Source organism: Diceros bicornis, chromosome X (assembly GCF_020826845.1).
Source record: "Diceros bicornis minor isolate mBicDic1 chromosome X, mDicBic1.mat.cur, whole genome shotgun sequence".
Lineage (NCBI taxonomy): Eukaryota > Metazoa > Chordata > Mammalia > Perissodactyla > Rhinocerotidae > Diceros > Diceros bicornis.
In genome coordinates, this window is record NC_080781.1 from 11,953,479 (window position 1) to 11,968,078 (window position 14,600).

Here is a 14,600-nt window from a genome sequence, read left to right on the forward strand (position 1 = left end):
TGGATCACAATAGCATTTTGAGAGCTTAATTACCTTTGAAAACTATTTTGCAAGATTGTAGTAAAGTAGTTCAGGAAGGGACCATGTAAGCCCAAGAATCATAAAAGGAAGGTGACAGGGGAAGATGTGAGCTAAAAACATCTAAGGATTAGCAGCCAAAGAGAGAGAATCTGGCATCAGAGCTGGGTAAAAGCAACAAAAATGCATTTCAATCCTGAGATACCAGCACCAAGGGACATCACATCATATGTAATCGATGTCTCACAACACCCTCTAAATCCGTGTGAATAATGCATTTAATACCAGCACTTCAATGCTGGGAAGATGTTTGTGATTTGGAGGAAACTCAGAGACCAACCAAAATGATTGAGACTGAAAGGATTCATTTATGAGCAGCTATAAAAGAAGCCAAATACGTGCTTAGCCTGCTGATGGCCAAAAGGAGATGGGGAAAAGGTTTATACATTACTAAATACTGTAAACACCAGGAAGGGGAGGAATGATGGTCAGCTCTATTGGACTTAGCTCTTGGTGTAGACATATCTCAGGCATTGACAAATCCTTCTCATTATAGGGTCTTAAAACATTTGCAGCACATCTAGATAATATATAACTGGGAATGCTGTGATTGGTAATGTTCTATTATTAAAGGAGAATATGCTTTCTCCACGAGTGTAAATATAAGACAAATTATTGTTTATTAAGGAAAGAAACATTCCAGGTAAACTAGGTGTGCTGAGAGAATTAAAATGCACTAATAGTCCACTCTTAGAAATATCAAATATATGCAATTGTGGGTCATGTCTTATAGTGTAGAATTGTTGAAATTAAAGCACAAAGATGGAAAGATGGCCAGATCCATCCATCCATCCTTCCGTCTGTCCATCATTCAATCATCCATTTATCCATCCATCCCACATATCTAATGCTTACTCACTATTTGTCAGGTCCTGTGTTGCTGATACAAAAAGTAACACTACACAGGGCCTGCCAAAAAAACCCCCAAAGCTTATAGTCTAGTAGTGGGGTCAGGACAGCTGGTGGTCTAAGTAGGAAAAGACAGGTTCAATAGAGAGTGATAAGGGCCCCTAATCCAGATGGGAGAAAGCAGGAAGGTTAGGGAGGCTTCCCAGGGGAGCTGGTATCTAAGTCAAGTCCTGAAGGATTTTGAGAGGTCTATCAATCAGAAAGAATGAGAATAAGCATCCCAGGTAAGAAAAGTGATAAATTCAAAGTGCTGTAGATGATAAAGTGCTGGATCACTTTGTCACAACCTATGTGGAACCGACAAGTAATTCAGATTGACTGAGACCAATAGTGTAAGGCAAGTGGTAACCTTAAAAATGACAACTGGTCGGCCGACCCCATGGCTTAGTAGTTAAGTGCGCATGCTCCACTATTGGCGGCCCGGGTTTGGATCCCGGGCACACACTGACGCACCGCTTCTCCAGCCATGCTGAGGCGGCGTCCCCCATAAAGCAACTAGAAGGATGTGCAACTATGACATACAACTATCTACTGGGGCTTTGGGGAAAAAAAAAGGAGGAGGATGGGCAATAGATGTTAGCTCAGAGCCGGTCTTCCTCAGCAAAAAGAGGAGGATTAGCATGGATGTTACCTCATGGCTGATCTTCCTCACAAAAAAAAAAAATGATAACTGGACTATATTAGGATTGTGGGTGGTTTTTATTTTCCTTGTTGATTTTTCTGCCTCTTCCAAAATTTCTCCATTAACAAAATCACACCCTTATGTAATCAAACAATTGCAAACACTTATATAGCACTTATTCTGTGCCAGACACTATTCTAAGCACTTTGCATATATTAAGTGATTTTATCCACATAACTCTATGAGATAGGTACTATTATTGTCCCTATTATACAGATGAGGAAGGGAGGCAGAGAGAGGTTAAACAACTTGGCAAAGTTATAGCGGTGGTCAGGAAGAGAGCAGTGTTTCTTACTTGGGGCATCTTACTCTAGAGTCTCTGCATTTACACCCTCTGTGCTGCTATTAACTTTCTAAGTCAAGATCCTATTTTCTTATCATTTACTCCCGTAATCCCAGTCTAAATGTTGATCTAATTAATAATCAGATGTACAGTCAAATATTTGGGGAAAGAATTTCATAACCTCAAAATTTATAGTAGCAAAAAATAAAGCTAAAAATCACCTAAATGTCCTATAATACAGAATGACTAATCATGGTACAGGCCATTATGCAAGCATTGGAAATTATGATTTAGAAGAAAGTTAGATGACATGGGAAATGCTCACTATACAGGTTAAAGGGAAACGCAAGATACAAACTATATAATCCTAGTATGGTGTTGGTGTGTGTCCGGGAAGGAAATCCACTAGTCAGACTGGGTTCCAATTCCAATCTTAGCTCTGCCACTTATTAGCTTTGTGACATTGGGTAAAAGTTTAACCCATCTATACCTCAGTTTCCTCATCAGAAGATGAGGGTAATACCACTGTTGTAACGGTTAGAAAATGAATACATGTAAAATGCTTAAAATTCTGGCTGGCAAGCACTGTGTCAGCTATCAAAAAAGTAGGAAACCCTATTTAAAAATTAGAACTAGACAGTACACATTCAGCTGGTAGTTTGATAAACATCCTTTGTAGTCTGGGGCCCAATATATTACAACTTTGAGTTATTTTCCCCCTTATATTTTCAAAAATAACTGGAAGTTGAATAAGATGGGGGCATTTTCCATTGCAAGTGAAAAGTATTTGCTTTCAGAATCTGCTTTATCAAATTGTAAGATGTACTAAACACTCAACCAACCACTGAAGGGTTATAAAAGTTTGCTTTTTAACCAGATACCTTCCCATCACTAGAGCCCTGATGCTTTATTTTGGCTGAATATTCCTGAATTGTGATAGTTTAAAACTATTTAGAAATGTGTTTTCATGTCAGTTAGGATCAATAGATGGATGAAAATTACAAATGGGTTTTGAAGGGCCCAAGGCCTTACATAGTTTATTTCTCCTCCAAGTTTTGGAATTATCTTAATTATATTAGTTTTTACATGTTAAGAAAAAAATAGAAAGAAATGAGCAGTTTTGAGAATAGTGTCCATTCTATTTTACCTCAAAGTTTTGTTTTTATTTCTTTTTTTTTTTTCATTAAGGAAATTCTTGTAGTCATCTTTGGAGCTGGTCTCAGGGGTGAGGCTACTTGAGCAGATGGGATATACTGAGAGAGATGAAACAAGGGCCGGGGGCAGGGGGGTGTGTTACTTTCACTGCTCTGCTCAGAATCCACGAACTGGAATGGAAAATGCTTAAGCACTTTATTAGGCTAGAAAATCCTTGATGAAGGGAAATGAGGTTATTCTGCTACTCACAACCTTAGGAACCTGGTTTCCGCACAAGTTTTCATGGCGCCTCTCTCTCTCTCTCTCTCTCAGGTCTCCTACGTAAAAGCGATTGACATCTGGATGGCGGTGTGCCTTCTGTTTGTGTTCGCTGCCTTACTGGAATATGCAGCAGTGAACTTTGTCTCCAGGCAACATAAGGAGTTCCTGCGGCTCCGGAGAAGACAGAGGAGGCAGAATAAGGTATAGTTGACCCTCAGTGCAAAGTCAGGTAGAGCTTGAGGTGGTTTACCAGGAAATGCAATTCAGAAAACAGGACAAATAATGAGCAAGACGCTAAGGTTAATTTTTGTCCTAATTTGTCCTACTATACTGAATTTCTGCTCAGGTTAGTCTTTTAAAATTGGGACAGGGTTCTCACATTTAGCAAATAAAAATACAGGGCACACAGTTAAAGTTGAATTTCAGATAAAAAATAAACAATATTTAGTATAAGTATGTCTCAAATATTGCATGAGATATACTAGTAAGTTATTCATTGTTTATCTGAAATTCAAATTTAACTGGGAGCTCTGTTTTATCTGGCAACTCTAATTGGAGATATATACTCAATTTGACAAACTTACTTTAAAATCCTGTTGTTTTGAACATTGATAATTCGTGTGTGTGACTTTGTGCATACAACTGCTTTGATTGACTTTTTCATCAACTACTCTGGCTTTATGTAAATAAGGTCCCTAACCATGTTGATTGCAACTTGATAAATCCAATCAGACTGATCTTATTGTCTTGACTCACACTTTAATGCAGAAACCCAAACTTTACACTATCCAGAGGTTTGAGGTTTGAAATACATGGCTCAAAATCTTCAGTTCCGTGGTTCCCAAACTTGCCTGCTCATTAGAATAGCCTGGGGATCTTTGAAAAATTCCAAACCTTGGCCACATCCCACACCAATTAAATCCTAGTCTCAGGATGGGGCACAAGAGTCAGTATTTCTGAAGCTCCCCAGGCAATTTCAGTGTACACATTTGAGAAGCACTGTTCTGGTTTATAATCCAATTTCATATAGGACACCAGAAGGCTTGCACTTGTTTTCAGTTTCAGATTCTGGGAGAGACACATGCCCTTTGATATGGAGAACGCTAGTGCCTGTAACAATATCACTAGAGAACTAAAGTTAAAATTTTACATATAGGAGATGAGAGCGATTTTTCAAAATCTGTTCCCCCCAAAATTGATAAGTTAAGCCTGATGGTAAAGCCAGTTATATGTTACTCTGTCAGAGCAAAAACAAAAATGTTTCCTTGTCAATCTTAATGCTTCCAAATAGCTAGACATAAAGCTGAACATTTGTTGTGATTTAGATGTCGCTTACACTGAGGAGCTTGTGTGTGTATGAGCTCGCTGAGTCCCGACTACGTCAATCAAAATATTTCCTGCACCTACTCTGGGCTAGTATCCTGCTGGCTGCCCTGTCTCTTTCTCTTCCTTACCTCTCAGGAACATTTTGTCCCGCCAAACCCTAAAGACACATACACACACACACATATTCTCTTTGCTGTACATTGTTGAATACCAAGCCTCTCTCAATTTTCTCCTCCCTGCCTCCTTGTTGATGATAACCATTTCTTCAACTTCATCCACAGAAGTCTAGCACAAAGTGACACAAATTTGAGGTCACTTGTGTCACCCAGGAAATATTACTAGAATGTGAGGGTATTTTAGTACATAAACTATATTCCCAGAATTCCCTGGCTTAGCATAGTAGGTGGTCACTGACTGCATGATCTCCTAGCCCAGAGATGGAAATGAGTTTCACTTTGCTTCCCAATTCTGAATAATTAGTAGGACTTTCTGGGAATGCTGTGTGGAGGGTTTTTAGGCTGTATCTGTATCTTACCATAAGAATCACCTGAAGCGCTTGTTAAAAGTACAGATTCTTGTGTTCCACCCCAAACCTTATGAATCAGAGTCTTCAGGGGAGATCACCAAGAGTTAGTACATTTCACAAGAGTCTCAGGTGAGTCTTATTATAAGGTAAGTTTGGGGAAACCTGGATAGTATTAGAGCAGGCAGTAGAGAATTAGAAAAACAAAGCATTAGGAAATAAGGTTGGAGGAATAGGTAATTTCAGGTTCGTATAGGACTTTGCAGGCCAGTATAAAGGAATGAGTTTTATTCTAACTGATTGGAATCCACTGGTTAGTTTGAATATGGCAAATATCAACCTATTGATTGGATAGTCTGTGGGGTCAAGAGTAGCAGCAGCAGATCAGTTAGGAGGCTATCATAGAAATGTAGGTGAGAGATGTTGGTGGCTTAAACTATGGCATTGGTCATGGGAATGGAGGCAAATGGTTAGATTCAAGATTCATTCTACAAATATTTGCTTCCTACAATATGCCAGGCACTGTCTACATCCTTAGAAGACATTGTTGAACAGGACAAAATACAATCCCTTGATGAAAATTTCATTTTTGTGGTTATCCTTTGGAGGTAAAACCAACAGGTCATACTGATGCATTTGATGTGGGGAGGTGAGGAACAGAGGAATATGACTCAGATTTTTGGCTTAGGCAGCTGAATGGGTAGTTTACTATCTATTAATATGGGGACTATTGTGACAGAAGTAGATTTGGGGTGGAACTAAAAAATCATATTTTGATGTTGTTAAATTTAGATGCCTGTAAGACGTGCCAGTAGAGCTGGCAAATAATTAGATATATGTGCTCAAGGGAGAGATGAAATCTGGCAAAAGTATATTTGGGAGTGACCAGCAAAGAGATAATGTCTTACATCCACAAAACTGGGTGAGATCACCCCCGAGTGTAAATTTTTTAAAAAGGTAACTATGTGAGGTGAGGTCAGTGGAAAACATGGAAAATCATAGTTCAGTGAATATGAAACAAAATAGAGGCTGAACAGTCTTGCTGGTGAACATCTGAATGTTCGTAATTGAATGGTTTTGTCATTTTTTGCATGATATAAATCTGTAACTATCTGTTTTATTGTTTGATAATGCTTTTTTATTTTGCAATAATTAATGTTAGAGCTGTATTGTCTGTTAGTACCACTTTCCACTGTCAAAATTGTCCTTGTTTGGATAAATTAAGTAGAGGGGTAGATCTTGTTTTCATTTAAAATTTTGATATTTTGTTCACCATACGGTTTTTGCATTAACAATAACTTTTTAAAATATTGCATTAAAATATTTATCTGGAGTACTGGGGTTTTGGTACCCGCTTAAATTTGCACCTGAAGCCTTACTCACTTTGCCCTAGTTCTGGCCCAGCTGCTCATGAACCACTAAATTTTCACAGACTCTAATTGGTTGTGGCCTGAGTTTAACAAAAACAAAAACACCATTTTAAAATGTTCAATATTCCCAATGAAAAAAGTCATCTCTAATTTCCCACTGGGAAACTGACCTCCACCACACAATAGAGGTTGATTCTTTCGAAGGTATAAGAAAAACCAAGAGCAGATCATTTCCCAAAGTGACATTGGCATTAAGATTTATTCAAGGAAGATGTTTATTGAGAGAAGACCTGAGATTACACTTACTTGCATGGGAAGAGTGCCTGTGGTTACTGAACAATGGAGTTATGAAGTGGAGTCACATTCAAGGAGGGGCCAGGCAACTTGCAACTAGGTGTATTTGATTTATCTTTTCTACATCTCAAAAAGCAGCCACTGTCAATTTTATCAAAGCAGAGTTTCTCAGAAACAATCAAGCCCAGATCTTCATTGACAGAACTTGCAAATCCCTATGGTTGGGCCAACCCAAGTCTATTAGAGGCTGATGCCCCAGGTCTATGCGGTAAAGTCCTACTTTTATGTTATCTCCTCAGCTCTAATGAGAAGTATTCACACCATGTGATGGTTATAACAACTTCCCCATAAGAACCTGACTTCTGGCTTCATGCCTGATTTCAGATGTTTCCAGTTGCCCACATAGCCCTGACTTCTTTATTTTCAGTGACTAAACAGAAATTGTAGCAGCTTGAGAACATGGTTATGGCTTTGAGGCCACCTAATGATAAGCTGCCTTTTAAAAGGAATGATGTTAACATAGTGTTTAGACTTCAACCTCCCCGGGAAGAAAATATGGGCCCTTTTAACCCAATTAGACAATGGGGTGAGAATGTGAGGCCATAATCAAAATGTCTCAGATGATGCTAACTTGGGAAAGTAAGAATTCAGTACCTTTTCTGATTTTCTCTCTCCGCTCCTCCTTTATCTATCTATCCTTAGCTAAATTGCTAATTCCTCAAAAGATAATTTCCTGATCCTACAGGGCTAAAATAATCCCAGTCTTTCAAGCACCCGTAGTACCTAATTTGTTCCTTTTCATAACGTGTCACTTTCTACCCATTACAGAATATGAAGTTGAAATGGTATTGGGAGACATTATTTACAACACTTTACCTACAAATACCTGAATCCTACTCTCAACTAGTTATCTGCCCATTGACTTATTGGAGGGAAATAAGCCTACAAAGACAATGAACTACTTTAATTTTATCCAGGCTTTAGCCTCAAACCACAATGCAACACCCCAGGAGGGGAGCAACTTAGAAGCAGCCCTTGTCCCTCCACTCAGTAGGTCCAGAAACCCTGCACTATTTCCTCCCCAACATTCCAAGGGCCTTAGATCTTCCCATTCCAATGGGACACCAGGCCCCAATGGTGAAGGCCAAAAGACAAGGACCCAGAGCAAATCATCACGTGGGTGTGGCTTATTTAAACCCATAGGGTCCTGGAATGTTCCCAGTCAGACCAGCACTCCTCCTCCTTAGGGGTAAAAATCTTGTTCCTCTCTTCCTGGGGATATCCCTTCAAACACTTAAGGATGGTGAGCTGGTAAGTCTTCTCAGATATTCCAAGCTAAATAGACCTTATTCTTCCTATGATATGGCTTACAGCCCCTTAGCACACTGATCACCCTTTCTTTAGTTTGCTAGTGAGCATCTTGAAGTACAAGTAACAGAATTTGAAAGATAGTCCGGTGATTATCAACATGTAACACAGAAGAGCAGTAATGTCGCCTCTCTTTATCTGCCTTTTTAAAATAGAGTATTAAATTATAGTAGTGTTTTTAAGTAGTCATATTCCACTATTGGCTCATTTTGACCTTGCTGATGCTTGTTAATTTCCCAAGTCTTTTTTTCCTGTTATTAATACGAATATCAAGTTATCTCCTCTTGATTATGTGCTTAATTTTTTTCTAGCCTAAATAAAAGACTTTATATTTCTTCTTATAAATTTTCACTGCATTAGATTTGACCCATTGTTCTAGATTGAATTAATCTTTTTAATATTGATTTAGTCATCTGGAAAATTAGCTACCACTTCTAGCTTTATAACATTGACAAATAGGTGTCAACTCTCTTCAGCCCTAGACCACCGGGAATAAGCCCGTAGCTAAACTACGGGCTTACTACTCTGCAGTAGGGTTCACTACTCTGCAGTGAGGGAGAACACATACCATGGGGAGCCGGGAGGCGGGGTGTCTCTGTAAATTGGGTGATTTGGGAGGAATGTCTAAGGAAGCAGGGGTTTGCTCTAGATTGGAAGCTGTCAGAAAGCAGGGGAAATTTTATGATTGGGTATCTCAATAAATCTTATCTATAGAAGGGCAGACTAGAGTGAAGATAAAACTATAATTGGTAAAGAAGCAGCAGTCACATTTTAACTGAAAGAAGGACTTTTGGTATTTTGTGGATGTCTTAGTGACCTTGTTTTTGTCTGTGCTTAGACAAAATTATGAAGTGGCCTTGTTTTGTCTCACTTTATCATGGTCTCAGACTAACCTGGTCTGAAGTTGCTATTCCATGTGATGGCTTGAACTTTTGGAATTGTGGTTTTCACCTCCTAAAATGAAGGGCTAGACTGCCAACATTCACATGGAGGCTCTATAATTTACCACTTCCGTGACCTTGGCAGGTTACTTTAAAAAAAAATACCTCTCTGCCCCCTCAGTTTTCTCATCTGTAAAATGGAGTTAATAGTAAATAGTATTCACCTCATAGGATAGTGGCAAGAATAAAATGAGTTTCCATGGGCAAAGCTCATAAAATAGGCCCTGGCATGTGGTAAGTTCTATGTTTAATGATAGCTCATTTTAGTATCTACTTTCTCCACCACAAAGGTATGTAGCAGACTCTAGGTCATAAAGCTTTTGCTCAATTTATTGGGGAACATGTTCTACAGATTAAAATCAAATATCTTAGGATAGCAGCAATAGGCTGCCTACATACCCCCTCCCCCATTTTCACTCCTCTTGTCTTTATTACACAAGAGGAAAGTAGATTGCACAGCAAGATGTGAGCCATGTACAGCTATTTTTATAATCATAAGACTGAAATAAGGAGTTCGTGCTTTTACTCTACAGTGTCTAAACAAGAGAAGTGGAAAGAATTAGGGGCAAGCTGAATTCTTCCATTTTACCTCCCACTGATACTGGCTGTAGCTAAACTATATCTTAAGTACAAGGGCACTTTTCCCAAAGGTAGAGAACCCATTAAGACCCTTCCAACCCAATTAGAAAGTAAACTGACTCTGAAAGAAGGTAGTTGAAATTCAGGTGTCACTACCACTAAGCCTAATCAACCAAACAAATCTAAGCAAATGAGGAAACCATTGAACTATAATTAGAGTAGGGTTAACCTTTGAGAACCTTGATTAAGGTCTCTCACGTTTTTCTCTTCCTCTCCAAATGCTTAGAGCAGTGGTTCTCAACTTGGGCTATTTTGCCCCCCAAGGAACATATGGCAATGTCTGGAGATATGTTTGGTTGTCACACCTAAGGGAGGGGTGCTACTGGCGTCCAGTGGGTAGAGACCAAGGTTGCTGCTAAACATCCTACAATGTATAGGATAGCTCCCATGACAAAGAATTATCCAGCCCTAAATGTTGATGGTGCCACGGTAGAGAAAACCCTGGTTTAGAACACTGTTAGACTATGCTTCTCAATATGAAACCGTCTTAATTATTTTCTGTTTCTTGTATGCAAATCGTGTCTCCCTTGCAAACATCTGCCCACTAAGTCAAGAGAGCATTTTCAGTTCTGCTAACCTCAGTCAGAGTCAATTCCTGCATAATTCACACACAGGTGGGGCCCATGGGTGATGGCCAGTTGTCTTTCTCTTATGCTAGAAAAAGGCAAATTCTATCCAGCAGCCTCTCTTTGAAATTTTGATTTATTTATTCAAATGCACTCAATTGAGTATGAGGGAAAACTCCATCTGATTGGTTTCATTCATTAAGACATAAATCATGTGGATCCACATACCACATGCCCTAAGAAAACAGATCTATGATGCTATTTATAGCTTCGTGCATGAAGTAAGGCAGGGCCCACATCTGGGAAATATTAGGTTCAGACACCAAATTAATATCCAGATTCTGGGAGATGAAGATGCTCGTATATGGGTAGGAAAAGGTTAAGTTCTTTATCACACCTATTTACGGAATTCTCAGTGGTGTGAAGTCATAATGAATGCTTACTTTTAGGATTAACACCTGAATGTGTATGGTTCAAGAGGCCTACACAATGATGTTTAGTGTTAAAAAGAAAGGGGAGGCAGTAGGACAGTGTTAAGCAAAGAACAATAATTTCATTCGTTCTAGAAAGAATTCAGTGGGAACTTTTAAATTGGGTTTGTTACGAAAACTGGGAGAATACATATAAGAATCCTCACTACTTAGACTAGCAATAAGGACAGGAATTGAGAATAACCAATAACAAATGCACTTGTCCAGTTGTAGACTGCTATGAACAGGTCACAGACTGGCGTGGGCATATGGACTACATCTTGCTCGTCCTGCTCTAGATCAGTACTTCTCCAACTTTGGTGCACATGAGAATCACCTGGGGCCTAGGTAAAACACAGATTCCTGGGCCCCAGCCCGAGAGATTCTGACTCAGTAAGTCAGAGCCTGGGACTTAACTTTTCCAACAAGTGTGTGCCAGGTGCTATGTGCTGCTGATGCTGCTAATCCAGAGAACCACACTTTGAGTAGCAAGGGTCCAGAGGATTCCTAAAATGGCTTTCAGTAATAATGCTATGATTACTTCATACCTTTGCTACTAATATGTCCATAGTCATGTCAAGCACATTAAGTGTAGTGATTCCATGTTGGGAAACCAGCCATTGAAAGGTTAACAAACAGAAAATAAGTTACTTTATAAAGATATTTTTAGACTAGAAATCTCTTCAGGCCTCCTTTTCCCTCGTCCTTAGAAAGGAAACTCCATAATCTTAGCTGCTTTTTTTCTTTTGAGAAGAATACAGTGAAATGGTGTGTTTTCTTTTGTCATTTAGCATTTTTTTTCCATATTCTGCCACAAGTTTGCATAAGGTGTTTAAAAAGGATTTCATAGATTATTAATGAAGGTAACAACTGCTTCCATAGCAAGCAGGATGTTGAAGAGGTTGTAACTGCTTCCCCAGGGAGGCGGAAGACATGTTTTTTTTTTGTCTTAAACGTTGAGGGGTTTAGATGAGGCTTTTACAGATCTGTGTGGGTTAGGAATTTGAGCTTAATTGTGAAAGCCAACAAGAATAAATAAATGTCACAGTACTTTGTAATTCCCCTATACCACCAGGGTAGAGAGCTGGTGTTTGTCAGGGACATAGAGGCTTGAAATATTTTAAGGTATTTTTTTTGTGGTTTTTTTTTTCTTTGTGAGGAAGATCAGCCCTGAGCTAACACCCATGCTAATCCTCTTTTTGCTGAGGAAGACCGGCTTTGAGCTAACATCTATTGCCAATCCTCCTCCTTTTTTTTCCCCAAAGCCCCGGGAGACAGTTATATGCCATGGTTGCACATCCCGCTAGTTGCTGTATGTGGGACGCGGCCTCAGCATGGCTGGACAAGCGGTGTGTCGGTGCGCGCCCGGGATCCGAACCCGGGCCGCCAGTAGCAGAGCGTGTGCACTTAACCGCCAAGCCACGGGGTCGGCCCCTAAGGTGTTTTCTTCCAAGCTTGTTCCATTTTGCTAGGTATTATGACAGACTGCTATTTTAGGGCTTGCAATGTGGAATTTTCTTTTGCATGATGCAAAGTGATTTGCAGAAGTAGCCTTGCAAATGAAATCCCTGTTTTTTTAATGTCTCTCTCCAATTCTTTCATCTCAGGCTATTTCCCATTATCTCTATTTTCTTTACTACGTTCCTTCCTACTAGATAATATTTTTCTGTCTCTAATTTTCTTCTCTTCATAATTTTCTCTTTCTCTTACCCTCAATTTCATCTCATCTCATTTATTCATTCATTCATACATATACTCAGTGTAAATGTATTGCACGCCTACTACAAGCCGTCCGCAAAGTCCAATAGACTCTGCTCTTGGGGTGCTCACAGTCCAGGGAGAGATAGACTAATAGGCAGACAAGCTTTCTATGTACATATGACATGTATTGTGATAGAGGCCATAGAAGTGCTATGGGAACACACTGGACGGGCCCTGTGGGAAACACTGTCAATGCCCCACCCATATCCGCTGGTGCTCATTGTTTCCATATATGATGATGGCTTCCTACTACGAGCTCCACTTTGCCTTGGTGTGGGGAGAAGGAGGGTGTCTTACTCAGGGCCCAGAAGCATGCTCATGTTTTGCAGGGCAAGCTGGAAATATTGAGGACTTATTCCAGGAACAGCCCTCCATCAGTAACAGTTGGGGGCTGGGGATAAATATCCCAGCTTCCTTATCCCTCTGAGGCATGTTCTATACTGAATCCCAGTGATTCCTGGTAGGATATAGCCCCAGTCGCCCACACTGTAACCTGCTTACCAATGCACCGTGAATTGATGTTTCTTTCCTTGCCTCACTTTCCCACTCCTCTACTGGTGCCTCCTGAGATCACCCTCCAAACAAATTATTTGGGCTCAAATTCTTGTCTTAGGGCCTTCCAGAAAAATCCAACTAAGACAAGCACCAAGTTAATACCTGGGCTCCCTCAAAGTTGAATAACAAGACAGAGGCTGGAGAGCTGAGCAGGTGCTAGGCAAGGAAAGGCACCACACTAAGAAGGTTGGACTTCCTCCTCAAGGCAATGGGGTGATACTAAGGGTTTTTAAATACGGGGGTGGCATGGTCAAATTTGCATTATAGAAAAAAAAACAGTTGGGCATTGTAGAGAATGCTTCAAACAGAGCAGGACAGGAGACAGGAGGAACAGGAGAAGGTTCTTGTAATCAAAACCAGAGATGATGAGGGCCTGAGAGGTAGCAAGAAATCAAATGATTTCTAAAAAATTAAGAAAGCAAAATCAATAGGATATGTACTGTTTGAATATAGGGAATATAAAGAGGAAAAAGGTTAAGATGATTTCCAGGACTATGGCTTTATCAAGAGGGGGACTGTGGTGCTATGGGAGAAAGACTGGTGCGGGGAGATACAGATATTAAGTTCAATGTGGGATAAACTGAAATGTGAGACATGGAGGTGGAGATGTCCATGAGGTAGTCTAGAGCTCAAGAGAGAGGAGTAGCTGAACAGACATGTTGAGGAGTCATCAGGATATAGATGGAGGTTAAAGCTATGGATGTTTATGAGATTACCCAGGAAGAGTGTAAAGAGTGAGAAGGAAAGGAGAAGGAAGGGGTGGGGTGGGGAAGGGAAATGGGCTGAGGACAAAGCCCTGTGAGCACCAGCGTATCAGAGACAGGCAGGGGAAAGGAGCCTGTGAGGGAGACAGAGAAGGAACACTCAAAGAGATCAGAAGAAAGCCAGTGTGTGTGATCAGTCAGAAGCCAGAAGAAAGATATCCAGGAAGAAAGTTCATCGTTTCCAAAGATGCAGAGTTCAAATAAGGTCAAAGCTAAGAAGCTGCCATGGATTTTAGAAACTCAGAGGATATTGATAACCTCAACAACAGCAGAGTCAGTGGAGAGATGCAGGCAGACACAAGATTTCAGAGGATACAGTGGTGAAGGGGACAGTGAGGAAGTGAGAATATTTGAGTATAGCCAATTTTTCCAAGAAAAAGAGAGAGAAGTGACTGAAGACATACATAGACCATAAGTTTGTTTTTGGTGAAAGACTTGAGGAACATTTAAATGCTGACGAGAGAGTTGTTGATAGAATCGTTTTACTTTCAGGAGTTTCCTGGGGACGTGGGAGAGCATGCTTGGGTGGAGCCACTAGCCCTACTCAGGAGAGGGGATATATCTTCCACAGTAACTAGGGGGAAGGAAGAAGAAACAAGGACAGGGTAGGTTTTTGGGTGGGCGAGCAGGATGTTGAAGAATCCCCAACAATGGC

At 40.2% G+C, this 14,600-nt stretch overlaps 1 protein-coding gene and 1 long non-coding RNA gene across 2 annotated transcripts in view; one reads left to right on the forward strand and one right to left on the reverse strand.

Moving 5' to 3' along the window:
• Positions 1–14,600, forward strand: part of GLRA2 (glycine receptor alpha 2) — a 179,804-nt gene that overhangs the window by 142,266 nt on the left and 22,938 nt on the right. The window contains exon 8 of the mRNA XM_058535463.1: positions 3,420–3,569. Coding sequence (XP_058391446.1) covers positions 3,420–3,569 — 150 coding nt within the window. The remainder of the gene's footprint in view (positions 1–3,419; positions 3,570–14,600) is intronic.
• Positions 1–14,600, reverse strand: part of LOC131400747 (uncharacterized) — a 115,306-nt gene that overhangs the window by 33,072 nt on the left and 67,634 nt on the right. The window lies entirely within an intron of this gene.